Genomic DNA, 25,852 nt, shown 5'->3' with positions numbered 1-25,852 from the left:
GGATATGAACAATCATTTTGCCATAATTAGTAAGCAAGTACTGAAAACAAAATAATCATTAACTTTCTATAGATACCAAGTTTGTTTAACATTAAAGCATGAGTTCATTTTCATACGCCCTGCATCATTTATTACCAGATTATCTCTAAAAACTCTTCACTGACTTGAGCGTCCGAGTGGTCACGCCGGATAATCTTCCGGAGCTCATTAACGTTCTTTCTCCCTTGAAAGTGGAGGTTTAGGTGCTCAGGCAATCATCTCCAGCTTATCAACTCGATCCGGTGCAGTCGTCCACCAAGTTTTTACCCGATTCACCCGGTCTTCATCAAACATGTTTTGTCATGTATATCACAACCCATATAACATCCCTTTAAAGTTAAAATACATATAAGAGCACTTAGCGAATATAGTTTAAATTTGAAAAATACTTAGTTTACATTATATTATATTCTTTTCGGACTTAGCACCGAGCGTCCCTAAAATATGTCGTTAATAAAATGTAGCATCAATTGTTTTGGGTATTGAGTGGTCACTCATCCTCCCGATTTTTTCAAACTTGATTTTTTTGGGCGGTTTCACTTCAATAGACTGCATAAATTAATTTGCTTAGGCGATCCACATCTAATCTCTTTTTATTTAATAGAATTCACTTAAAATAATGTGTATAAGATGTAAAGAATGAAGATATCATGGATTTTGAATTTGATCTTTTTAAAGATAAAATGTAGAAGAAATATAGATATTAACAAAAATAATTAGACATTTAGACTTAAACGAAAAACCACCAAATGTTAGGACCCTGCCTACCACCTACTGTTTTCAAAACATCTTATAAGATCATTGTTTTATAAAATATTATAACTAATGTTAATGATATAATTTCAATCGTTTAAATTATATAACAATATAATTATCATACATCGATCGATTCCCTAACATCTATACTATATTATTAAGTTTGAGACATTTAGAATAACTAACTTTTGGTGTCATATTAATAATTATATATATTACTAAAATGTTAAAACTCTAATGTAAGTCACATGTAGCTTAGCGGATTGAGTATTTGTTTATTGAGCATCAAGTTGTAGATTCAATTCTTACTTTGATTTTTTTCCCTTTCTTTTTTCTATTTATTTTTTAATTCATATATCAAAATTATAATGTAACATCTCGTTATTTCTTATAATTACATTTTAATCATCATTTAAATATAAACCAAATAAATTATAAAAAATATTGTACAAACATACCACGCATGTGTCGATACACTAATATATAATTATTGCACCATGCCGTAAAAAAAAAAGAAGGAAAAGTGTACATGAACATGTGAGGCCAAGCTGGGACCGTTGGTCGTTAAAAATGTAGTATTATTATTATTATCGGATACGTGCATGTAGGAAGTGGGCAAGCACGTGTTCGCATGTGGAGATCAAACAGGATAGCGTCGGCTCTAACTTTTGAAACGAGCATTCTACCGATTAAGCACAAGCTAACACTACGATCTACCTTCGCTTCGCGTCTATACGTTTATCCATGGAAAATTGTTTTTTTATTTTTATATATTATTGAATTCAACTTTAATATGTTTTTTTTTTCAAATGTTATGTCAATGTCGGCACAAATATCGAGCCGACATGTGACTTCCATGGAGAAAAATGAGTCGAATTAAAAATAAAAAAAATCGAAAAACACATACAATACCCAAATTACAATTTTCCTATATTTGTGTGTATATGAGATACCAATGGAATTAAATTTTAATGAGTTAGTGATACTATTGAACTGATACTCATGAGATAAATTATTTTCACAGGTGATCAAAAGCTTTAACAAAATTTGGGAAAAATTTGTGTGAGACGTCTCACGAGTCGTATTTTGTGAAAGAGATATTTTATTTGGATCATCCATGAAAAATATTACTTTGTATGCTAAGAATATTACTTTTTATGTTAAGAGTATCGGTATGGTTGACCCGTGAGACCGTATCACAATAGACCTACTCACAAAATTTTGACCTATATTTAGGTGTCCTGTAAAAAAAAAAAACCAAAATTTTGTACATCTATACTTACGTTGGATCTCGGTTTTCGCGTGTCCAAAACGCAACGGAAGTTTTAAAAATTTTAGATCTTGACATTCAAGATATTTTGGACACTCGTATGGTTTAATAAATAAAACATTTATAGGATGTTAGAATTTATACATTTGATGAAAATTCACAAGGCACCAACTACTCCGGTGTTAGCGGACGTAGCTCTTGTTGTAAATCCCTACGAACGTTCTTCGATCCCTGAATCAGGTCCACGACTGAAATATTTATTCCTCTTCTAACTTGCACTAAAAAAATTAGTAGAAGTTTTTTGTACAGATAAAACACAATTTTTGGTTCAAAACCTTTTGAGAGCATAAAAAATGGAAGAGCCGAAAATCAATGAATTTTTTTTCAATCTTTCGGATACTTCTTTTCGTAAAACAAGAATCCAAATCTTTTATTATATTTTCTAATATTTTATTTTCCTAATTAATTACATAATTAAGTTAATAAAAGATTCCAAAATATATTGCATCCCAAATCATGGCAAATCTCGATCAATGCATACATTTTTTAGAATTTCACGCATCAAAATTATTTTTGCTTTATGTGCAAGTTTTAAAATTATGGTATCATGAATATTTCTATATTACATAAATCAATATCATATTTTATAAAACTTAATGGGCTATATTTTAACTCAATTAAAAAATAATTATTAAAGCTCATTTGAACTTTAATAAATTACATGATGGGTTTATACTCTTACAAGCCCATGATCAATGCTCTCATTATATTAATATCATCATAATCCCGATCGACGATCCAACATCATCGATGTGACAATTTCAACCTAATTGTTACTATGATGCACACTTTAATTTCGAGATCACCAATGTTTAAATAAAGCAGATGCACTCCTTTTGACTGTATTAGCAGTAATGCTCTAAAAAATTTCTATAAGCTTTCATAAATTTTATTTATAAGCTTATCGATTGATCATATCAAACGTATTTCTTATAAATTCAACTCATTGAATTTATTATCTCAACGGGAACAAGTAAACCAGTGCTTATGTGACCCTCAATGGTTCAGGGATACAGCTAGCCGTGGGTTCACAACTCTTTGTGATTCAGGACATAATCCTTTATTCGGGCTTACCCTAATTTGCCCCATTCCATGCACCAACATTTGATCATGAGAATGTCAGAAACTATTTTCTGATTAAACACATTGAATCATGGTAAGAGCGTCTAGTAGCATCGCCCCATGACTCCCTAGGTATCACTGATAGTGCCTGCAAGAACCAGTCGATTATGATTAACGTACAGTACGGCCCCTTCATCTCATATATCCCGATCGAATCTGCAACCATTGGTTCATCGAGGGTTGCATATTAATTCGATAACCATGTGATACATATAAATAGTGGCATCGCTTGTACCTTTGGAGAACTCCTTCTCCAATGTACATCTCATACTCTGGCCAGAGATTCCACGCACTATTATTTCATCAGATCACACAGGATATCCACACCCACAGGTGAGCGGTGAATCCCCGACTACAATGCACTGACTCCTATATGTGTCACAACTGTACCTAACCTCGCCACCCGATGACTCTCTTGGAGTCGGTAAACGAGTCAAAGCACAGCCCTAGCATATAGAGCCTCAGTGTTGTCCCGGGTTGTAAGGACTAATGGTGTACAATCATAACCACGGACTTATCTTCTCGATGAATGGTAACCACTTGGAAAGTCCGAGGGAGGGTTGTTCGGTATAATCATCATATGACTACCCATCTGCATGTTTGGACATCTCTATGCCTTTATCAAGAAATGCGGTACACAACATTACAGATGCTAGTCTCGAGCTCAAGCGATCTTTATCCATGTTTTAGGCGGCTGAATCGACTAGGAACGAATTTAGATTATACAGTGTTTACAAATGAGTTTCAACATCGAATTACGATTCATTTGTATTAAAGTATAATCAAAGACTTTATCTATGCTGATTGCATGAGTATACAGATAAAGTAAAACAAGACCATAAAAAGTTAAATTATATTAAAATAAAGATTGTTTATTACACTTGAGTCAATAAATTCCCTAGCCAACCGTTGGCTTGCAGGGCATCTACTCTAACAACTTAAGCTTAGGATAATCTATTAAACATTTTGAAATTTTAAAATAAATATTAATTAATTTTGTTATTTTATATTATAATTATGATGAATTTTATAAAATAAGATACATTTTGTTGTTAAAAGCTAAAACACAACAATTATTGCCATTAAAGGAAGTTTCGTAAGACGCTTGAACAATTGCCTAACAAGTAGTTAAATAATCATATGTCCTATCAATCAAAATTTTAGGTTATTCCTTAGACTCATGGAAAGAATTAGGCGGACAAAAATAAAATATTTCTATACCTCCCTAAGTATCATATAAAAAAAAATTATTTTCTTTAACTTTATTTTCAAAGGGTTTATATATTTTTGTATTTTTTTTAACAAAAATATATAAAATTGTCTTAGCTCTAAATTATCATCTACGGGGCCGAGTCTTTACGCAAAATGGCTTCTAGTTAACTTCTAGAAATTAATATTCCATTCAAATATTAAAAATGATTTTCATAATTTCTATTTGTTTGACCAATGTGTTTTACATGAGACTTCCTAGCTAATTGTGGTTTTCCATGCCAAATTTTACAAGAGAACTAACAAATTCTAAATTTGTGGGTTAGCATTAAGGCAAAAACTTGTGTGAGACGGTCTCACGAATCGTATTTTGTGAGACGGATCTCTTATTTGAGTCATCCATGAAAAAATATTACTTTTTATGCTAAGAGTATTACTTTTTATTGTGAATATCGGTAGGATTGACCCGTCTCATAGAAAAAGATTCGTGAGATCGTCTCACAAGAGACCTATTATAACATTAATTAGATATGATCGACAAGGTTTGAATTTTCCAAGAAAGTTGTGAAATTAGATTGAGGCTTGTTGTCTGTAGAATATTTATTATACAGCGGTAAATTTAAGTTGATCCCCACGTACAAAAAAAAAAAAAAGAGATTTGAATCTTCTATTGGCTAAAAACACAGAACCGGTGATGTGCATTTTTAAACCCGATCATCTTATTTTATCTGTCAACTTTTTTCAAATTTATTTAATATTATGTGAGGTACACGAAATGATCAGCTCATAAATTTATGTAAAAACTGCACAACACCGGTGCTGCGTTTGTGATTCAAATTAAAAAAAAAAAAAAAAGGTTAGACTTGGGCCGAAGCTGTTATCATAACAAAGACCCAGGCCAGCATTCCAACACAAAAACATGGGTCATACTGCTCCTGGGCCTTGACCGGGCTGTACTCAGCCCACTTGACATGTCTAGATCCATAGCATTAAAAAAAGCTACCTTCTTCGATAACAAACGTTAAAATCTTTACATTTAATTATTACATAAAAAGTTATTATTATACATTAAAATATACTTGACAGTATCAAAACAAAGCAGATCAAAAGGATGGACTGAAGAATGAACTCTAGATGCATCATTGGCAAAACAAGTTGCTCCCATTCTCTCCTCTTCCCTCAGGAGATTCTGACTGTGAGAATGTGTGAAATTCTGCTCCGTTTCTCTCCAGTTTTCTTGAATTGTTCCTGTAGTAGAGCACATTTATTTATACTCAATTTCGATAGCGGTGTGGTGTTGAGAAGCAGATGCTGAGGAAATGTCTTTAGTTTGCCGCAATGAGCCAGTTTCAAACACTTGAGACTAGGCATAACCTTAACATTTTCATCAAAGCTTCCTCCGTTCAAAAAGTCCCATTCTTCCCAATTTTCCATGTTAGAAATCTTCAGTTTCTTTAGCTTCGGAAATGAGGTTCCCTCAAGCTTGGCTTCACCATTCAGTGTGCTGTTAGCATCGACACAAAGTCCCAGAAATTCAGCTCCTACAAACTTAAGGTTATTCATGCCCTCGATGTAGAGTATTACCAGTGATGGAAGTTTCCCCAAAGGAGGTAAATTTGTGCAGTTTTGGCAGTCTTGCAAGGAAAGTTCTCTCATATTGGATAAGTTCATAATCCAAGTAGGAAATTTAGTGCCTCCATATGAACTTATCTGCAAAACCTGAAGATTTTTGTGCCCTCGAAGAGCTTCTATTACCTCATCTTTTCTGCTACAAGATTGAGTTATAGGGCTAAAATCCAAGTGCAAACCAGAAAGGTGTTCCTTCTTTTGCATCTCAGCTTTCTTGGCTTCTTCTCCATCAGATGCATAGCCTAGCCCTTCGACTTTGAGGTGCCCTCGAAGATTGTTGAGGCTGTTCAAGTCTGCTATTCTGCATGCTACCTCTTCACCTTTGTTCTCTCGACTGATAATTACAAATTTACTTAATGTTTGGAGAGAGTGTAGGTCACTGATTCCTTTAGGCAATGCCTTGAGGCTATTGGTGTGATCGATTTTAAGATGCCTCAGGTTTACTAATTTCCGGATTCTTTGAGGTAGTTTCTTGAGATGGTCACAGGAGCTAAGATTTAATGTTTGCAAATTATACAATTCACCAAGGGTTTCGGGCAGTTCCGATAATGGATTGTGGGATAAGTTGAGGTACTTCAAGGCCATCATCTTGCCTACATCTTTAGGTAGGTCTCCGAGCATATTTCGGCTCAAATCCAACGCCCTGAGTCTTGACAAACGTCGAAACAAATCAGGCTCAAGACTGTCAAGTTTAATTAAGATAGGCGGAGAATCAAAGAAACACTGAACCCAAAAGGAGTGCAGTTTTTCTATATTTGGGACAGAGGTCGGAAAATGAGCATCTTCTGAACGCATCAACGTCAGATGACGAACACTTACCTGAGACGACTCCATTTTTCGTACTAAATCACTGTTGACTTCAATCAAAGAGCATTCGTTCTTGGTAAGATATTGTGCAAAATCATGCACCATATCATGAATCTTGAACTTCAAAATCGTTTTACCATCCTTATCTTTCTCTAACTCTTGGAAAAATGACCTCATCGCCAAATTTTGCAAGTATTTTTGACCTGTTGTCTCCATTTCCTCATGCTCATTTGATTCAATATATCCTTGTGCCATCCAAAGCTTAATTAGATTATCGGCATCGATCTTGTGATCTTTTGGAAAGAAAGCACAAAACGAGAAGCATCGTTTCAAAGGTGAAGGCAAGTCATAATAGCTCAACATAAGAGGTTGAAGAAGCTCTTCCTCTGCTTCCTCCAATGTCCAAAACTCACTGGACAAAACTTCTTGCCAATCTTTCAGTGATGTTTTAAATCTCATTAAACTACCAATAGTCTTAAGAACTAGAGGCAAGCCTTTACATTTACGAGCTAATTCCCTACCAACATCTTCCAATTCTTCACGTTGCTCCTTGCGTTTTTCGAAAAATGCAATTTCACTAAATAGACACCACGAGTCCTCCTCCGACAACTCTCCCAACAGAAGCTCGTAGCTGCTTCTCATTGTTTTCGCAACCTTTTCGTGTCTAGTCGTGACTAAAATCGTACTACAAGCTGCACCTGTCCGGAGAGAATTAAAAATTTGCTCCCATTTTCGATACTCCCCGGTCCACACATCATCCAACACAAGCAAATACCTCTTCCCTGTTATGTTATTCCTAAGTTGGCGAAGCACGGTTTCAAGTTCAAATGCATAGGGTGCCTTCCCTTCAATATCTTCCACGATGGCTTTCGCAACCCGCACCTCATCAAACGGCTCGGAAACACACACCCACATTCTTATATCAAAATGATCAAACACAGCACTAGAATTGTAAACTAGTTGAGCAAGTGCTGTCTTTCCCATCCCTCCTAAGCCCAAAATTGAAATCACGTTTAAAGCATTTTTTTGATTTTTAACGGACAACATTTTCCTAACAAGAGTATCCTTATTCACATCTCTACCTAGAATATCTGATACATCAATGTAAGACGTAATTTTAAGCCTCTCGAGGCCGCCGCTACCCTCGAGAGTATTCAACTTATATCTATATTTATCGGCAGCTATAAGGTCAAGTCTCTGGTTGATTTCCTTAATCTTAAGAGCTATATCTCTACGTAAGGCAACTCTTCTCACACCAAAACAAGGCAAAGTGACGAAAGAACACACCTTTTGATAAATAGGAGACGAAGATTCTTCAGTTTCCCGATCATTCTTTGACTTGTTGATTGCGGTTATCCATTCAAACAGAACATCCTCGGCATCACAGGACACATCTCTGAGGTTAGCAAGCCAAACTTTAACCGCTTCCTCTTTCACTTGTCGTTTTTCTGCATCAAGCTGCACTGCTTGAAGGGATTTGAATGTTCGGGTTAGGTTCATGACATCTTTTTCAACCCGGGATACTAATCTTATCTCTTCGCGAGCCATTTCTTCCACGATTGCTCCTACTTGGGTAAGGATCTCAGTGATGATGAGATCGGCCATTGTTGAAAATGGAGAAACTGAAACTGGTTCAAGATTATGCAAATACTCGTAGAAAGAAGTTTGGGAAATGGGAAACAAAAGTTAGATCATTGGCTGGATAATATCAAATGGAGGAAGACTCCCAATTACGCGTAACAACAAGAAGGTAGACTTGGGACAGGAGACTTACATTATTTTGATCACCCTGGTCCACAATACTTTTAAAACATTTTTAATATCCAACATATCTATTATATATCTAAATATGTGACTCGTGAATTTTCATTTATGTCTTTATTAATTACTTGTTTTACATTAATTTCTTAATTTAAATGTGTCTTTTTTAAATTAAATGTGTCTTTTTTTATCTCCTTATTAATTACTTGTTTTACATTAATTTAAATGTGTCTTTTTTTAATTAAATGTGTCTTTTTTTTATCTCCTTATTAATTACTTGTTTTACCTTAATTTAAATGTGTCTTTTTCTATCTCCTTATTAATTACTTGTTTTACATTAATTAATTTCTTTTTTTAAAATGTGTCTTTTTTACCTCTTTATTCATATTTTAAATATGTGTGATGATTAGTATTTAATTTTTTTATGTCTACACACATTATAATATATTATTTTTTTTCCAATGATATCTTTTCATTATGTAAATTAGTATTTGGTTTTTTTGTGTCTACCCACATTATAATATGTTATTTTTAATCCAATGATTTAGATTTTTTATTTATCTTTTCGTTATGTAAATTAAATTAATTAAAGTTTAGAAATAATCCATTATCGAATCGTGAATTTTCTTTGGTGTATTATTAATTTTTTTTTGCATGTCCTCGTTAATTTGTCTTTGTGACGTGGACTATAACTCATGTGTTTAAAAAAATATTTTTTGCAAAGGTTTATATTAAAAAATACTTTAATAAAATATGATCAAAAAATTTATTGTGATATAATTTTTTTACAAAAATATTTTTTAATTTTTAAATCTATTTACTTGTGACCGTTTGCTAGAATTTATGTGTTTAAATTAAAGTTTTTTGCAACCGAAATTTTTTTGCGGTTTATATTTATAAATTATTTAAATAAAATACGGTAAAAGATCGTTGTGATTTGAGCCGTCGATTTGGGTTGGGTCTATCGATTTGGCCTGTATCGCCAAACATTTTAAGTGAGTTGGGTTGAAATTTTGTCAACTCATTTAAAGGTGAGCCTAAATAAGCTCGCACGAGTTTATGTTAAATATCTATATATCTAATATTATCTATTTTCGATCATGAATTCTTGATATAAAATGGAAAAATTGTTTTGATTTTAAAATTGTGATGTTACTGTCTTGTCCAAAAATTGTGGGTTGTTGAGACATTTTGGCAGTCACTCAAAATTGAGTGCCAAAGTTGACATTTGAGTTGTATTTTTGGATTCCTTAAAATATGTTCGTCAACATATTATTTTTAAGTTAGTTTTATCAGTATCGTTAGGGGTAAATTTGTTTATTAAGATATATAAATATTATCATCTCTTTAAATTAATATTCACTTTCATGTTTGACATGTTATGAGTCTTGGTAAAATGAGGAACAATAAATTCAAGCAAACGAATACACAAAAATCTGGGGCGAAACCAGAATTATATGGTAGCGGGAACTAATATATAAATTTTTTGTGAATTTCTCGATGTTAAGATGCATAACAAATCTTATATCATAATATATAAAATTTCAACCTTATAAATGAAATAAATCAAACATATATGAAATATACAAAATTTCATCACATATACAATCAAATAATTTATTATAATTGTATTTTATTATACAATAATTCTTGTCAAACTCAGTGATTGTGGATCTAACATCTATTAAATCAGCAAACTAAAGAGCGTGTCAATTAAACTAATTGAGTAACTATATATTCTTGAATTTCCTAATTAATTTTTTATCTTGATAATTTGTTTCATTTAATATTTTAAATTATAAGACAACGTTACTATAACTAAAAACATATTTTTTAAAATATTCATAAGGACTCAACCACTAACTCATATGGAAAAACATTTATCTACATACTATATTTAAAATATTCTAATTAATTCAGCGCATGTGCCGAAAATTTTATAATTAATTAAGAAAAATTCATTTACAATAATCATATTTAATCATTTTGGACTAACATAATTTATTTCATAAGATATTCATCGTAATTATTTATTTGTATGTTAATATTTAAATCTGAATTATGGTGTATATAGTTTTTCTAAAAGTTCTTAAATAATGATTTAATACATTTATTCGACACTTCAATAGTAACATTTTAAAATATATTAATTTTATTGTATGTGTGCAACACTTCTAATCATGATTATAAAATTTCAATAAAAATTCTAAAAATGAATTAGGTAGAAGATAAAAAATTACACAATTAATCAAAAGACAAAAATTAAAAACTAATATAAACTACTAATATCGACTTCTAAAGATTGAAGTCGGTGAGAGTGGAGGCCACTATGCACTAAAAAAATAAAAAGATAATGCTTGAATGAGTCATACTGCAAAGTTAGTGAAGTAAAAACGAAGGACGAAATGTGTTAATAAAAATATTATAACGGGCTAAGTTGAATGAGGCCCATATATATAAGTATCTCACTTGGTCTCACCTTATGTTTTGTCACTGTACAAAGCGAAATTTAATGCACTGTAGTGTTCTACATTTTCTTAATTTTTCTCTTGATTTCAAATTTAATTTCATCATCTATTGATCTTTAAAGATATATTAGAATTTTTTCTAAACATCTAATCTTAAATGTGATCTATTAAACAAATAATTATTATACTTTGTATACAATAATAAATAGATTAATATATTTTAAGATAGAAAAAGTAATGTATTGAGAAGAATAAAAAAAGAATGTTAGAATTAATACTATAATTATCTAATGTCAATATTAAATTTAACATCCGACATTCGAAAATGTGTTTATTGAGGTAAAGACTATGATGATAAAATAAAAATAATAATTTATTTATCATTGTAACGTAATCATAATGTGATCGTTATTCGAAATCAAAAATTGATGTACTTTGACTTTTTAATTAAATTGTATAAACAATTATTTCGTTATTTTAGTGGATAAACATGTTAAATTTATTAAAATTAAATAGTAGAATTTAATGATGAATATGAATGAATTAATTCAACTTTCAATTTGGGTTTCAGGATTTTGTCAACATGCTATATATTTTTTTATGATTTTTCTTTTATTTTAAAATATAAATTTTCAAATAGATGAAAAATGATTTTTTTCTCTATTACTTATGTAGAATATCAAGTATATCTTATACTCAAATGTCTTATAAATTCATATGATTTAGTAAAAGGTTATTTGCATAAACTTATTTGTTGGGTACAATAATTGATCATGTTGGGTAGAGTAATTGAAATATTGCGCTTGAGTTGTTGTACTATTTAAATGATTTGATTTGCACCGTTACCATAATCTATAGGTTTTGATAAAACAGTAAACACTCGAGCCTACAATTGATATGAGAGCGAAGATCGCGACTTTGATTTTCATTGATTGCAATTGGTGCAATTATTAGGAGATAGATTGTTGGGTACGATAATTGTCCACGATGGATAGGCGCTTGAGCTGTTGTACGATTTAAAGATTTGACTTGCATCGATAGTATCAGTTATAACTTTTGGTAAAGCGACAAACGCTCGATCCTACATTATTCGATTGTAAAGCTAGAAGAAACATGTTGCATCAACTTTTCGTTTTGAATTGGTCCCTTACATGTTACTCGATTTTTAAATTTAGAAGCATTCTATAGTTTTCAAATATTATTATAGATTGAATTATAATTGATCCATTTCAAATTGGATAAATATAGAATAAAAGTCATGTAAAATATTAACAAAAACATTTAAATGAAATATTGGATTTGTCGATAATCAAAATAAGAAATAAACAAATTTTGATTCTTGAGTGAGAAATAAAATATTTAAAGAAAATTATAATTGATACAATGAAATAGTGCACCTACATGCATTTATCACTGTATTTTGCAACAAAAAATAAAAAAAAGTTTCCACATATTATTTTTATATCATATTTAAAATAATAATGAATCCTAATTTTTATTATTTTGAGTTGGCCTTTGTTATGAAAAATAATTGTGAATAAATTGAATTTGAAAATTCTTATATCTATGTATATCACATATTAATATATCAACCTAAGTCCATATAATAAAAAACTACAAAATGAACTTATTCATCTTGAATGTACACAAATTATATAGTAAATATATATGACAATTAAGTCAATGAAGTAGAATATATGTTCACATATAACAAGATATATAGAAAAGAAAAACAATAATTAAAAAAAATTTTCTAGATATAAATATTTTTTTAATAACTTTTTACAGTGAGTTGGAGAAGATAAAAGAGAAATTTTTTTTAACTCTTTTGGGTTACACAAAAAGTAGAAATGAAAGAAGTGTTTGTCATGCAATGAATTCATTTTCCACATTAAATGTATACTATAAAGTTATATTTAATATTCAAACTTTATAAATACAATGAATTTTTCTCAAGATAAGGGTACAGAAATGATCTCGTGAAGATATTTAAACAATTAGAAAAATTAAATATATTATTTTTCTGGAGGTAATACCAATATGACATTAGTAATTTAATTGTGCTAATTATAATTATGAGTTAAAATGAAATATTAAAATAAGTATAATAAGAGTTAGTAAAAAGATGATTTATTGTCAAAAATATTATTACTATAAATTACAAATAAATGACAACATTTAATCAATATTTTTTTAAATCAGTCTATCAGTACTTTTTATGTGATGATAGATTGTTATAATAATGTGTAGTTTATATGTTATCAAGTATAATTGTCTAATAAATTAAAGGTAACTAGGAAAGTAAAAGCATCCGGTAGAAATTGTTGTCAATTTACATGAAAGAAAATAATAATCAAATAACATTGTAAATAAAAATTGCAGATCATTGATTGTCAAAAAAGATTGTAATAATTGAATATTGTAATAAAATATATGTATTATTGAGAGAATATGGCAAATAATAGAAGAAAACAATATGATAAAAAATATATGAGAAAAATTTTAGTAGTCCAAATCTTTTTTTAAATTAAAAATATATGTTTTTTTCCTAAATAGTTACATATGCTAATTAACACGAATTGTCAAAATTTACAATACTATTATCATTATCTTTTGTTGAGTAAACTAATTTTATTTCAAATTTTAATTACTTTAACATATGTTTCCCACGTGCAACGCACGTACATTATTTCTAGTATATATAATAAAGGATATTTTATTGAATCATTTTCGTGGATTTCAATTTTTTCGTAATATAGAATTATTTATTCGAATATTTTTCGAATCTAAATCTTTTTATTTAAACACAACATAAATTAATTTCAGAGTGGAGCGTCATATTTGGGCACCCGAAATATCAAATTTCAAGTTTTCTATTAATTTGCCATTGATTTATTGATTAGATTTAGGATAATAATATCTTTATAATTAAATTGATAATTTTAGTATTTTATCATCGCACGTTTCCAGATTTTTTTCCCTTACTTTCTTCCCTCTGTATAATCTCATTCAACTTTCTCACAAATTTGAGCAGTACCACTTTTGTGGTAAATGTCGCGGAGACGGAAGCGACTGGAGCCCGCTCCAAGAAACAACAGTGCTCCTCTTCACTGGGTTTCCGAGTGCCTTGGGTTGTAACGTTATTTTTTTAAAAAAAAAATAATTGGGTTTTTATTGAAAAAAAATATTATTTGATAAAATAATATTGTTTAGTTTACAGAACAAATGTTATGGTTTCCTTTTTTTTTGATAAAACAAAAGTTATTCAAATGTTTATTTTGATAAAACAAAAGTTATGGTTTCCTTTTTTATATTTTAAAATAAAATCATTTATTCAAATGTTTGAAAAACTGAACTTATTTAAATGTTTTTTTAAGCTATAAATTTTATATCCAAACTTACCATTTATTCACGGAAAAAGAGCAAACAAAAAAAAAAAGAACTTTTTTCCCGTCTCTTTGCCATCTTCTTCTGCTACATCTTTTTCCTTCTTCAAGAATTACACGTTTCAATTTTCATTTGTTCATGGCCATGAACATATGATTTTTAACATTCATCTTCGGCTCAAATGAATACCATGTGAGAGAGGTAACAAAGCAGCACAAGGTGTGTTGTGATTTGAGCTTTAATCTACGTTGTTGCAAATTATTAAATGGTGTGAGAGTTTATTAATGGTCATCAGTGCGTTATCACGGGCCTATAGAACAAACTCGAGTTTTCGAAAATGCTACCGAACGCTGGATTATGGATAATTATATTATCAATCCTTATCATTTTTTTAAAAAAGTAATTATCAAAAGATCTTGTCCAATACAAAACAAAATTAATTGTTAAAAACCCAATTCGAGATTTCGGATGCAAAGCGCGACCATCTAGGGGTTAGGTATGGTGATCAAGATAAAATTAGGGAATATGGTGCTGATCATTCAAGCCGTGTGCAGAACAGTTTCAATCAAAATTTAGGCCAACCCCCTACAGCCCAGACACTTGATTAAATGTATTTGTTTATTTAGTTAATGCCCATCACATCTCTACCCTCGAATTATTCAACAGAAAAACACTATGAAATACAAGATTGGATTTGTGATATGAATATCTTATTCAAACCGAACGACAAAAATAATTTTTTATATCGAAAATATTATTTTTATGAACTGGAACAATAGACCTGATAAATCTAACTACAGTATACAACAAGACTGCCAAAATAGACCTGATAAATCTAACCATAACATAGTTTGCCGTAAAATACTCACCAATCGAATTATCGATGAAAAATTGAGTCGAATTTGATTTCAAAAAACACTCGCTATGAAGAGTAGCAAGTGTGAATATTCATGAAGCACATCAAATACAAGAATTAACATATAAACAAACCAAGAAAAATCTAAATAAAACTGTGGAAATCCACATACGCACACATGCTTACAGTGGAGAAGAGTCCTGGAAGAGGCAGTAGCTGTTTGGAACAGTTAGAACAGATATTTGTTGCTCCGGTGATCATAACATGTTCCTCTCAAAGATAGCAAAAAACCCATTCCTCCCATGGCCAGAACTTCGTCTGAGAACCAATCCTTCAAAGAATTGTATCCTACATTCTAAGCAGCAAAAACACCATTCCTCCTCTCATTGAGATCTTCTTCTCAAATGTTGGGACACCGGGTACCCCTCGAAGAAATCCAAAACCTCATTCTCAAGGTCCTCCACTGAGTACTTGACGTAATTCTCAGGGTGTCTCCCACTCTCGATATGGCTTCTGAATCGTCCAAGAAACGACCTATAAGCTGGGATAAGCAGGTCCGATATGGAAATCCTAAGCTCCTCTCGTAGCTGAGTATCAGGTATCAACCATGTGGCCTGAGTTCGATGCACCTCCTCAAATATAACATTGAAAGACTTAAACCTCTCTCTCAAAGAACTCTTTGACACACCAGATGAAAAACTTCCGCTCACATGCAAACCCTCATCTCTCAAGCAGTGCAATACCCTCACCCAGGTTGCCCGCTGGTAATTAGTGGCAGAAAAGCGAAATTTACCAGTTAACCTTCTCAGATAATCATCCCCAATCATCTCCCTCAACTCAGGAGACCCTTTAGTCTTTTGAACAATATAGTGAACATTGTTCATCATAAACAAATGAGTCAATGAAACATCCTTGTAATACTTAGACTTGCCATCCAAATTAAACTGCAAAATCACCATTATCCAAATCAAATGAAGAGCCAAAGTCGAAACCCGGCCCTCAAACTCGGAAAAATCCATGTCCGGCACATTGAGGTCGCTTGAATATCTCGACCCAGTCGAGGGCTTAGACACAATCAATTCAATCAAAGTATGCTTATAATCCGATATCAGACTGATGTAGTTCATCACGTATCTAGTCAAGGGATGAATGGTACCCCCAGGAATAGGGACTTCTGAGGGCTCACGAAGCACAGCATTCTCAAATTCCGAAAGAATCCCTCTTGCAGCCTCCGCCAACCTAGATAAAATCTCAGCAGCCTGAACCCTTATCGATTCACTAGATTTTGACTCGAAAACAATCTGAATGTCAGGCAGTAAATCGGACAAAGCGTCGTGAAGGTCAAGTATCTTAAACAATTTCTCAGGGGATCGCTTACTAATACTAATTGCGTCAGCGAAATTAAACAACTGAATAACCGGACCTTTGACAGTTTCTGTAAAACAAGTATCATCGGTGTCATCTTCCAAACCTTCGAAGATTTGTTCGCATAGCTTCTTCTCACTAGCAAAAAGCACGCGAACACAGATTCTTGTGGCGCGTATCCACCTTCTTATCTTCCGCTCCACAGTTTCCCACTCCAGCCTCTGTATGTCTCCAATGCCTAATTTCTCAATCCCCAGCCTTCTGAAGCTCGCGTCCACCACCGACTTCCGTACACTGGCGTACACCTGAATGCACTCCCTCAAGAAACCAGCAGCAATCATACGCTCCGCGATGCAGCGGAGATCGTATGCTGCGTCGCTTGGGATGAGATCCACTCCTCTAATACTGCTATCGGACTTGTAACAGCTGCTTGCGCTGCTGATGCAGCTATCCGAGTGCTCCAATTGCTTCACGAAACTGTTCTCCATCTCTTCCTTGAATTCGAATTCATGCGAGTGAGAGCTGAACTCGAGGCTATCACTGCGAGATGAGATCGAGGAGTGAGTCCACAAATGAGTCGAATCTGCGAGTGAATCGGCGTCGATAGGCGAAGTGTGCGACAGAAGGATGTTGCGAAACTCATCTTCAAGTCGAGCCATGGCTATCTGCAGAGCGGATGACGCGGCGGAGGAGGTGGCGGAGATATCCATGGAGTCCGTAGATCTTTGAAGGTCGTCAACTGCGTTGAGGTAACGGTCAATCTCGCAGCGATCAGCTTCGAAGATCATCTTGTCGCGGGAGTCAACCGCGGCGCTGGAATCCCAACTGAAAATAATTTCTTCCGGGGACTCGGAGGTGGTTGTTTCTGGGGATTCCATGAGTATTAAACAGATTTTTTGGAAGGAGAATCAAAGGGAGATTGAATGAATGATGGTGGAAGAAATTGAGAAGAGACGTCAGACGAGGCTTCTTTTATGAATTTTGCCTCATTGAAGAAGACCAGACAAGCGTTCTTTTTTTATTAATTGGTTAATTCAAAAAAAATAAACAATACCCAAAATATATCGTCGTCGTCATTATTTAATGCTAAATTTTAGCTGTCGTAGAAAGTAATCAAATTTTCTTTCCTAAAAATTCTCATTTTTTATTTTTATTCAAAAAAATTAATAAAATAAAAACTCGAGTATAAAATTGGATAGTGAAAAAAGGTATTCTACTGTAATCATAGTTTACATTAAATTAATTATACATAAAAAAATATATACACTTGTTTCAATTAAAGAGATGGCGTAAAAGTTTCTTGTTCGTGTGACGATCCTCATGGATTTTTATATTCTTTCACGGGTCATTTCGTATTGAAAATATGTCGACGATGAGTTTTTTCGTGAGATAAAAGGTATAATTTTTTTTTATTTTTTATTTTTTGAAAAGGTGTGAACTTGAAAGTCTAAAAAGAATTTGTTTATAGCGTAAACATGTATATATTTTAGAATAATGAAACAAAGTTTTTCATATATGCTCGTGGCCTTCGGAATTATTACTAGCAAAAATGTTCGAATATGCCCCAACTCTAAGCAAGAGTCCGTCAAATACATTATTGGACTTTGGTCAAAATTGCTACAAGCTCACCGATTATGATCCAGTATTGGACCAATAGCAAGAAAACTTCTCCCAATCAACGTCCATAATGAGACTCCAATTTCAGCAATCTTAGTTTTCTGCTTTTCATTTTATCAGCTTACTTTCGATTTTCTTTGGATTTTCAGCTTTTGTTCCCTATTAAAGTTATAAAAAAATGTTTAATTTCCGACCAAACACACGATTTGATTGTGGGGTGTATTTCTAAGAACCTTTTCCTAGAAACAAAATTATATGTCGTGAATTCGTACGAAAACACATCATCATGCAATTAGTAATCTGTATCATTTTCTAGAACAGTTGATGTCAGAGGATGAATAAAATTCTTTGGAAGATTAGCTCATATTTCTTTCGTCAAATGTTTTATAAAAAAAGAAAAATTGATTTATTATCTTTACAAATTACAAGAACCAGATCGAGAAAGCAAAGATGGAATTTAATGAAGTCAACTAACTTAACGAGGATTTCATTCCGAAAATTAAATCCAAGTCCACCAAATGACATTCATAAATGAGACTAATAACTGGGCAGTAAAGATGCTTGATTTGTTTATTGACTATATAATAACTGTCTTAAAACTAATAAAATCTACAAAATAAGATTTGTCATGAGAATAATGCTTTATTTAATGTTGTTTGGTCGGGGATGCTCCTGAATTTGGTACATCTGGACGGATCCGAGCCCATTTAAGAATGACCCCTAGTCCATCAAAGGGTCAGAAGTCCAAGCCCCACAGTCCCTAGCCTAAAATTTCGAGCCCACCCAGGGGTCGGAAATTCCGGATTTAACATAGCCGAGGGATGCGAAGATATGTTCTTCAATGTATATCGAAAAAAAGTGTTCGTAATTTCACTTGCCACCGATCATTCATGTGTATTTAAAATTCGAGTTGTATTGCTGAATACAAAAAATCTATTTGCCATAACATCATTCGGGAAAGTTTGAGGATTGCTGTCATGAAATGTAAAAACACAACATGGTTTCAGAATTGCGAGAAACTATAAATAGTGCTTCTTGAATGTCCCTTCTCCCCCACTCCAAACATACTAAAAAGGATTCGCCTACCGTATCTAATCTTTTCTTAGTTCCGAATCCTTCTCTATCAACCACCTATATGGGATTTCGACCTGCATATGAAAGTGAAGGAATGGCTATAATGATTCGAGCTTCATACATACACTATACACGCGCAGAAGAAATAAGGATCAGGCAGCATCAAAAGCAAAACTAATACGACCCGACTGATCACCAACATCGACATCCCTTTTATCCGAACCATGAGTGTCGTAGTGTTCAAATGCTGGAGACTGATGCGAAACCATGGATTGATCACCAAATCCATCACTCAATGATGGCAAAACGTCCAAAGTTTTCATGCCTTGATGCCAAATTCCCTTGTCAGGTACGTCCACTTCCTCTATCCTCCTAACCACTTCTCTAATATCCATACGCTTCTCCGGGTTGTTTTCCGTGCAAGCTACAGCTATGTGCACAAGCTGCTGCATAACACTTATAACATTCACGGTATTTGCTATATCAGGATCGAATAAGTCGACCTCTCTGCCCTCAGAAACAGCTGACTTTACCCATTGGACTAAATCTATCCCACCTTTGCCATTGCTGAGATACTGAGAAGGGAACTTTCCCGTAAGAATTTCAAGAATGATGACTCCTAGACTATACACATCACATTTTGGTGATACTTCATAGTGTAATATCGCCTCTGGAGACTTGTAAGCCGTCAGTTCTTGGGCAGCTTGGGCACTGCCGATAAAGGAACAGAACCCATATTCTGTTAGTAAAGGCTCATAGTCTGTTGTTAAAATGACGTTGTTTGATTTGAGGTCACCGTGGGGTAATTCGAGTGTGGAGAGTTCTGTATGAATGTACTCCAGTCCTCTGGCAATCCCTTTAACTATCTTTAACCGAACAGGCCAATTCAGCTTAGCATGAGAGATCCCACGATCACCTAAGATGTTGGAAAAACAATTAGAGAAATTTTTTCTTATAGTAAGAGTTACTACATATGCACACAAAACACACTATGTTTCTTGATTCATACCATGTAGTAAGAAAAGTAAACTGCCATTTGGTTGATACTCATAGACCAGCAGCTTTTCGTCTTTTCGGTAATGATAAGCCAATGGTGTCAACACATTCTTGTGTTGTAATCTTCCAAGATCTCTCATTGCTGCATCAAATTGACCTCTCCCCATTTTATTGACCTCTTTTATCCTTTTCACCACTACCGTTAACCCATTGGTCATTGTGGCCTTATATGAAGAACCTAAAGCTCCACTTCCAAGCACTTCAGCTGCTGCCTTCATCAAATCACCCAATCCAAACTCACCCTTCTCATCATTTAGCATAACAAGATCTCCAGAACCTCTGCGGCTGGACCCAGCCCGATGGCCCGACCCAAACCCCTTCCGACTCGAGTTGTAATCCTTCTTCCCAACACTTGATTTTTTCTTGTAATTGAGATCACCAAGATTCCCCTTTTCCAATACATCAATATCCTCCTCTTGCCTTCGTTTGAGCACACATATCCCGGCCACCATTAGCAAGAGTAAGAGGATCGAAGCCACTAGAACCCAAAGTGCTGTCTTCTTAGTGGTGGCATTTACAGAAATGTCATTTTCTACGGGCCCTTTTGACGAATCCATGAATGGGTTACATGTTCTGCCTATATTGTCTCCACAAAGCGAGGGATTCCCCTTGAATGAGGTGGCATCGAATCTTGACAGGCTCGAAGGGATTTCACCTACTAAATTATTATTCGAAAGGTCAAGTGAGGTCAGACCTGTCTGTTCAAATGGAGGAATTGTACCGGAAAACTGATTGCTTTCAAGATGCAATTCCGTCAAATGGGATAACATACCCAACGAATATGGGATTGGGCCCGTAAACTGGTTCCCGGAAAGCCAAACTTTTTTCAGGCCCGTCATTGCTGTGAAGTAATCTGATGGAATTTCGCCCGAGAACTTGTTACCTGAGAGATACAGCCCTTTCAAAGCTCCCATCTTACGGAAATCGGGGATCTGGCCAGAAAAAGAATTCGACGTAAAACTAATGCTTCTCAGGCCTGAAAGCGATACCAATGCATCAACATCTATCTTCCCAGAGAGACCCATATGCCCGAGACGAAGCCCGGAAACGACACCGTTTTCACATACAACGCCGGCCCAAATTTCGCAAGGCTCTGTTCCGGGCTTCCAGGAATCGAGAAGCGCGGTAAATGTGAAAGATCGTTTCAACTTTAACAGAGCTTCATAATCCGAATCTGAACTTATTAAAGGTAATATTGTCAGAAAAATACAGAAGAAAATGAATCCGCCATGAATATTAACAATGGCCATACAGGAACTTTAAAATTCGAAGTCTTCAAGAATCCATTTTCACGATTTCTAACGTTTTCACAGCTTCTTCTTCTTCTTTTTTCTATTTTTTTTTCCCGTAGGAAAATAGTTTGATTTGTTAGTGGACAACCGTTAATGTCGTCGTGAATAAGGTTTACCTTTTTTAGGTAGTCATATGCAAGTATAACTGTCTCCTTGCCCGATAATTTATTTTTTGTTTGATAATTATATGGGGGGTCCTAAAATTATAAATAAAAATAGAAATATCCAAATTTTGTTATCAAGTTTGGTATACCAGTAACAAGTACTATCATTTTAAATGACGATTACTGATAATTTTGCACAAATAATGGATATGATATATATAAATTCATGTATTTTAATTCTATTTCTACCATCTAAACTAATTCAGGAAAAAAAGAAGAAGACTAAAGAGTACTATTCGGCCCTTCATCAACTCTCCAATATCTGCCGCAATGATTCTCGTGTATCCAAAATCCTCACGCTTGCACCGTCAACAGAGAATCCGGTGTAACATGAATTTTTATCACGTAAAGTTTTTAGCCCTCCGTGTAATGCTCAATTCATAAAGGTTGCTTGATTAGGACTCCTAATCAAAACAAATTATTTACTTAAGATCATATTCACCATTATATATCATGTGATATTATGCCAAATAGCTTCTTAGAAAAATGTAATATTATTTATTCCTTCCATCCCAAATATATATGATATTTTTCTTCTTTCACTTGTCTCAAATATATAGTCCAGTTTCTGAATTTATCAGTATTCATTCTTGTTTTTTTTACTAATGTATCCTACTAAACAATTCTTATAAATATGCTTAACTATTTCTTGAATAGATGCATTAAATAAAGATAAAATATGAAATTCTTTTGTCAGATTTTTTTCAATGATATTCTTAAGCAATGTAAAAAAAAAAAGTCCATAAATTTGGGTGTCACTGATTTATTAATTTATTTTCTAAAAAAAAATTTATAAAACATCAGGATATTGATATATATTTTAAAATAAATTACAATTAAATACTTTAAACTTATTACTAATCGTTCACAATTTTTTTTTGATTATTTTAAATATGTTTCATGAGTATTAATGCTTTAAAAACTATTTTACTCGTATTTTGAAGAGGAGGTAATTCGTGAGATGATCTCATAAGTCTAAATCTGTGATACAGGTCGACTTGATCTATATTTATAATGAAAGATAATACTACTCGTTTAAAAAGTAAATTTTTTTAAAAAATATTGAAGACAAGCAGACACAACACTTAATTACAGTGCTGATTAAAATGTTGTTCATCAAATAGAATTTCGGCTTCACATAAGTTGCATCAATTGTTAGTTGGTTATTCTTGTTATAAGAGTATTGGATGCACTTTGATCCCTAAATTTGTTAAGGAATTTATATCTTATTTATTCAATAGTATTTCTTACGTGTAAATTGACAATATTTTTTAATAAATTTTTTGCCTCGAAACAATGTACAAGTATGCACACTTGTGCATCATTAATTATATTTTATTTTATTCATCAAAATAAATGTGTATTAAATTAAATTAAATTATTCTACTGTATATTATGTTAATGTATTATAATACTGCACGCAAAACTTATATCTCAATTATTTATTTAATTAGTACTTTTATGTGGCTGAATTTTTTTTCCTATACAAATTTTCAAAGCACTTGAAAAACATGCGCCTAACCCAACAATTTGATACGCTCCACTTGTAATAATAATATAAAACTCGTGTTTCTGTCATCCATTTACTGCTACTATTTTTCCCTCGTTGGGTGGCTCCTACCACTTATCTCTCTCTGGCCCCCAAAGGCAATTATCACGTGCTAATTCCCCCATTCTTTACGATCCTTGCTCACTTTTATTTACAGTTTTCGAAAACAAAATCTCAACTTTCGATGGTATGTAGATTCGTCACGCCTTACCCTTTTGGCTTATTAGTTTGAGATTTATGTATTTCCGTTTAGATTCAAGAAAAGGAAAGTATGTACAAGAATCTCAATCACACAAAATTTGTGGCTGATATTTGAAGATCTGTGCTGAACAAATCGAGGGTTGTTTTCGATAGGTAGAGATATGTCGGGATTACAGCAGTTCTCAGACGGCCGGAGGCCCGGGAAGGTGCCGGAAAGTTCGAGTTTTATGCGTACTTGCAATCTTTTGAGTCGGTATATTAAGAAGAAAGGAAGTCTCAGAGATTTCAACCTTGAGATTGATGGGAAAATTGAAAGCCTCGAATCTATAAGTCAGGTTTCTATGTTTTAATTTCCTCGTGCAATTAGTTCACTTTATATCTCTAACTAATTTCTGTTTTAGCCTTTAAACTGTTGAGTCTGATTACCATATATATTGAGATTTGTGAGGAAATTACTCAAATTAGTAACCTGTAATATTTGTGGGATTTCCTCACAATCTTCATAGATCCGCATCCGGCAGGATATGTAAGACTCTAGGCTTGTATTAACTTTGCAAACTTTCTACTTACCGAGTCATGATTCTGAAAACTTTACCTGTTTTCGCTCATTTTTTTAGATTGAAAATTCATTATCATACTTATTAATTGACAGTGAGAGCCGGATCCGCTCATGCTGCATCAGCTTCTTCAACTGTTAATTTACTTACCCAGATGGATAAACCAGCGCGACCTTCCATGGATTCGTTCCCTCGTCCCGCCAGGCCTGAATCCTCCGTCAATTTCCTCGAAGATACATCAAAGAAAGACATCAAAAGGTTCATTTTTCCTCCTTGAAGAATCAAGGATCACCACCCTTAACACCGAGAATCCTCTAAACTAGCTTTTTTATAATCTGTGGTCATCAATAATCAACAAAGCGATATTTTTTTTCATGATTATTTTCAGCAAAGATGCAACAAAGATTGAATCCAAGACTGCCCAGCTGACCATATTTTACGCTGGTCGGGTCCTAGTATTTGATGGTTGTCCAGCAGACATGGCTAAAGATCTTGTAAAATTTGCCAGCAAAGACAGCCCCCCCATCTCCGATGGCTTTGTGTATAACATCTTGCATCAAAACCCAAGCCCCAGCGCAGTAGCGGCTACAGAACCTAGCTCACGAGATGGACTTACACCTGTACTCAGTTTTCAAACCGCTGGCCGTATATCTTCGAATGTTGTTGGCCACCAAAAAGCTGGTGGCATCTCGTCGAACACCTCTAAGGACATATCGAACAACGGGAGTGGCGACGTGGTGTTGAGCTCTGGGACCGAAGCTAGCATTTCACCGCAGCCTGAAGTTAATGGATCTGGTAATTAAATCACAGGAACAACTAATATACTTTTTTTGGAAAAAGAAAGTGAGATTATGAAGTTTGATTCAAAGAAATAAGTCTAAAACAGAGTGTGTTATTGCGTTTACAGATTTGCCTATTGCTAGGAGGTCTTCAGTTCATCGGTTCCTTGAGAAGAGGAAAGAAAGGTATAGCTTCGCTCCCTTTGATATGTTTTAACTTTGTTGAGATGCTTTATTGATTAAACAGATATAAACACAGAGCATGTCAATCAACATCTCAAAGAGATCAATTACTTTAAACGAGGTTTTGAGCTCTAAAACAGGTTCACAAGTCACAAGTCTATCCAGATCGATACCGAACCGGTTGTTAGGGGTTTCGATCTGGCTCTAGAATGAGGGGCTTAGACCGAAAAATAAATCAAGATAGCACGGTGGTCTGGTAGAAACAAATCAAATATTTTTAGCATGAAGAACCAATGATGTTAGTGAATTATGGAAAAAAATTTAATTTTATTCATCTACACATTGGGCGAACAGAGCTGCTGCAAGAAGGCCATACCAAATTCAAGAACATGCACCCTCTTCTTCTTCCTCCAAAGGAGATGAACACCTGGACCTCAAATTATAGTCTTTGCTGGCGTTCAAGAATGGATCTTTATTTATATATTGTTACCTGTAATGAAAATGAATCATCATCTGATCAGAACAACCAATTAGGGTTTTACCATTGCTTGTTTTATTATATATTTTAATTGATATTTTGTTTAGGTTCGAAAGTTCTTTTTTTTTTGTTTTTTATAGATCGGTGCTGTTAAAAAGATTGATGAAATTATT

General features: G+C 33.4%; 4 protein-coding genes across 4 annotated transcripts; 1 reads left to right on the top strand and 3 right to left on the bottom strand.

The window, feature by feature from the left end:
• Positions 1 to 5,302: 5,302 nt before the first annotated feature.
• On the bottom strand, positions 5,303 to 8,662 carry LOC142556000 (putative disease resistance protein RGA3). The gene has a single exon (XM_075667195.1). The coding sequence runs from the start codon at positions 8,495 to 8,497 to the stop codon at positions 5,636 to 5,638; it is 2,862 nt and encodes a 953-aa protein (XP_075523310.1). The 5' UTR covers positions 8,498 to 8,662; the 3' UTR covers positions 5,303 to 5,635.
• Positions 8,663 to 15,370: 6,708 nt separating this feature from the next.
• Positions 15,371 to 17,749, bottom strand: LOC142555999 (exocyst complex component EXO70A1-like). The gene has a single exon (XM_075667194.1). It carries the CDS (start codon positions 17,605 to 17,607, stop codon positions 15,748 to 15,750), a length of 1,860 nt encoding a protein of 619 aa, XP_075523309.1. The 5' UTR covers positions 17,608 to 17,749; the 3' UTR covers positions 15,371 to 15,747.
• Positions 17,750 to 19,201: 1,452 nt separating this feature from the next.
• LOC142555998 (pollen receptor-like kinase 3) lies at positions 19,202 to 21,850 on the bottom strand. The gene is made up of 2 exons (XM_075667193.1): positions 20,430 to 21,850; positions 19,202 to 20,336 (listed from the first exon to the last, which is right to left on the bottom strand). The coding sequence occupies exons 1-2, from the start codon at positions 21,724 to 21,726 to the stop codon at positions 19,573 to 19,575; spliced, it is 2,061 nt and encodes a 686-aa protein (XP_075523308.1). The 5' UTR covers positions 21,727 to 21,850; the 3' UTR covers positions 19,202 to 19,572.
• A 1,825-nt stretch (positions 21,851 to 23,675) lies between these two features.
• LOC142555997 (protein TIFY 10b-like) lies at positions 23,676 to 25,742 on the top strand. The gene is made up of 5 exons (XM_075667192.1): positions 23,676 to 24,012; positions 24,335 to 24,497; positions 24,628 to 25,034; positions 25,147 to 25,204; positions 25,556 to 25,742. Exons 1-5 carry the CDS (start codon positions 23,844 to 23,846, stop codon positions 25,644 to 25,646), a joined length of 888 nt encoding a protein of 295 aa, XP_075523307.1. The 5' UTR covers positions 23,676 to 23,843; the 3' UTR covers positions 25,647 to 25,742.
• The last annotated feature ends 110 nt before the right edge of the window (positions 25,743 to 25,852 follow it).

This window comes from Primulina tabacum, chromosome 9 (genome assembly GCF_025594145.1).
Source record: "Primulina tabacum isolate GXHZ01 chromosome 9, ASM2559414v2, whole genome shotgun sequence".
Taxonomy (NCBI): domain Eukaryota; kingdom Viridiplantae; phylum Streptophyta; class Magnoliopsida; order Lamiales; family Gesneriaceae; genus Primulina; species Primulina tabacum.
The sequence above is the reverse complement of the archived record's forward strand: the minus strand, read 5'-3'. Positions and strand labels throughout refer to the sequence as shown.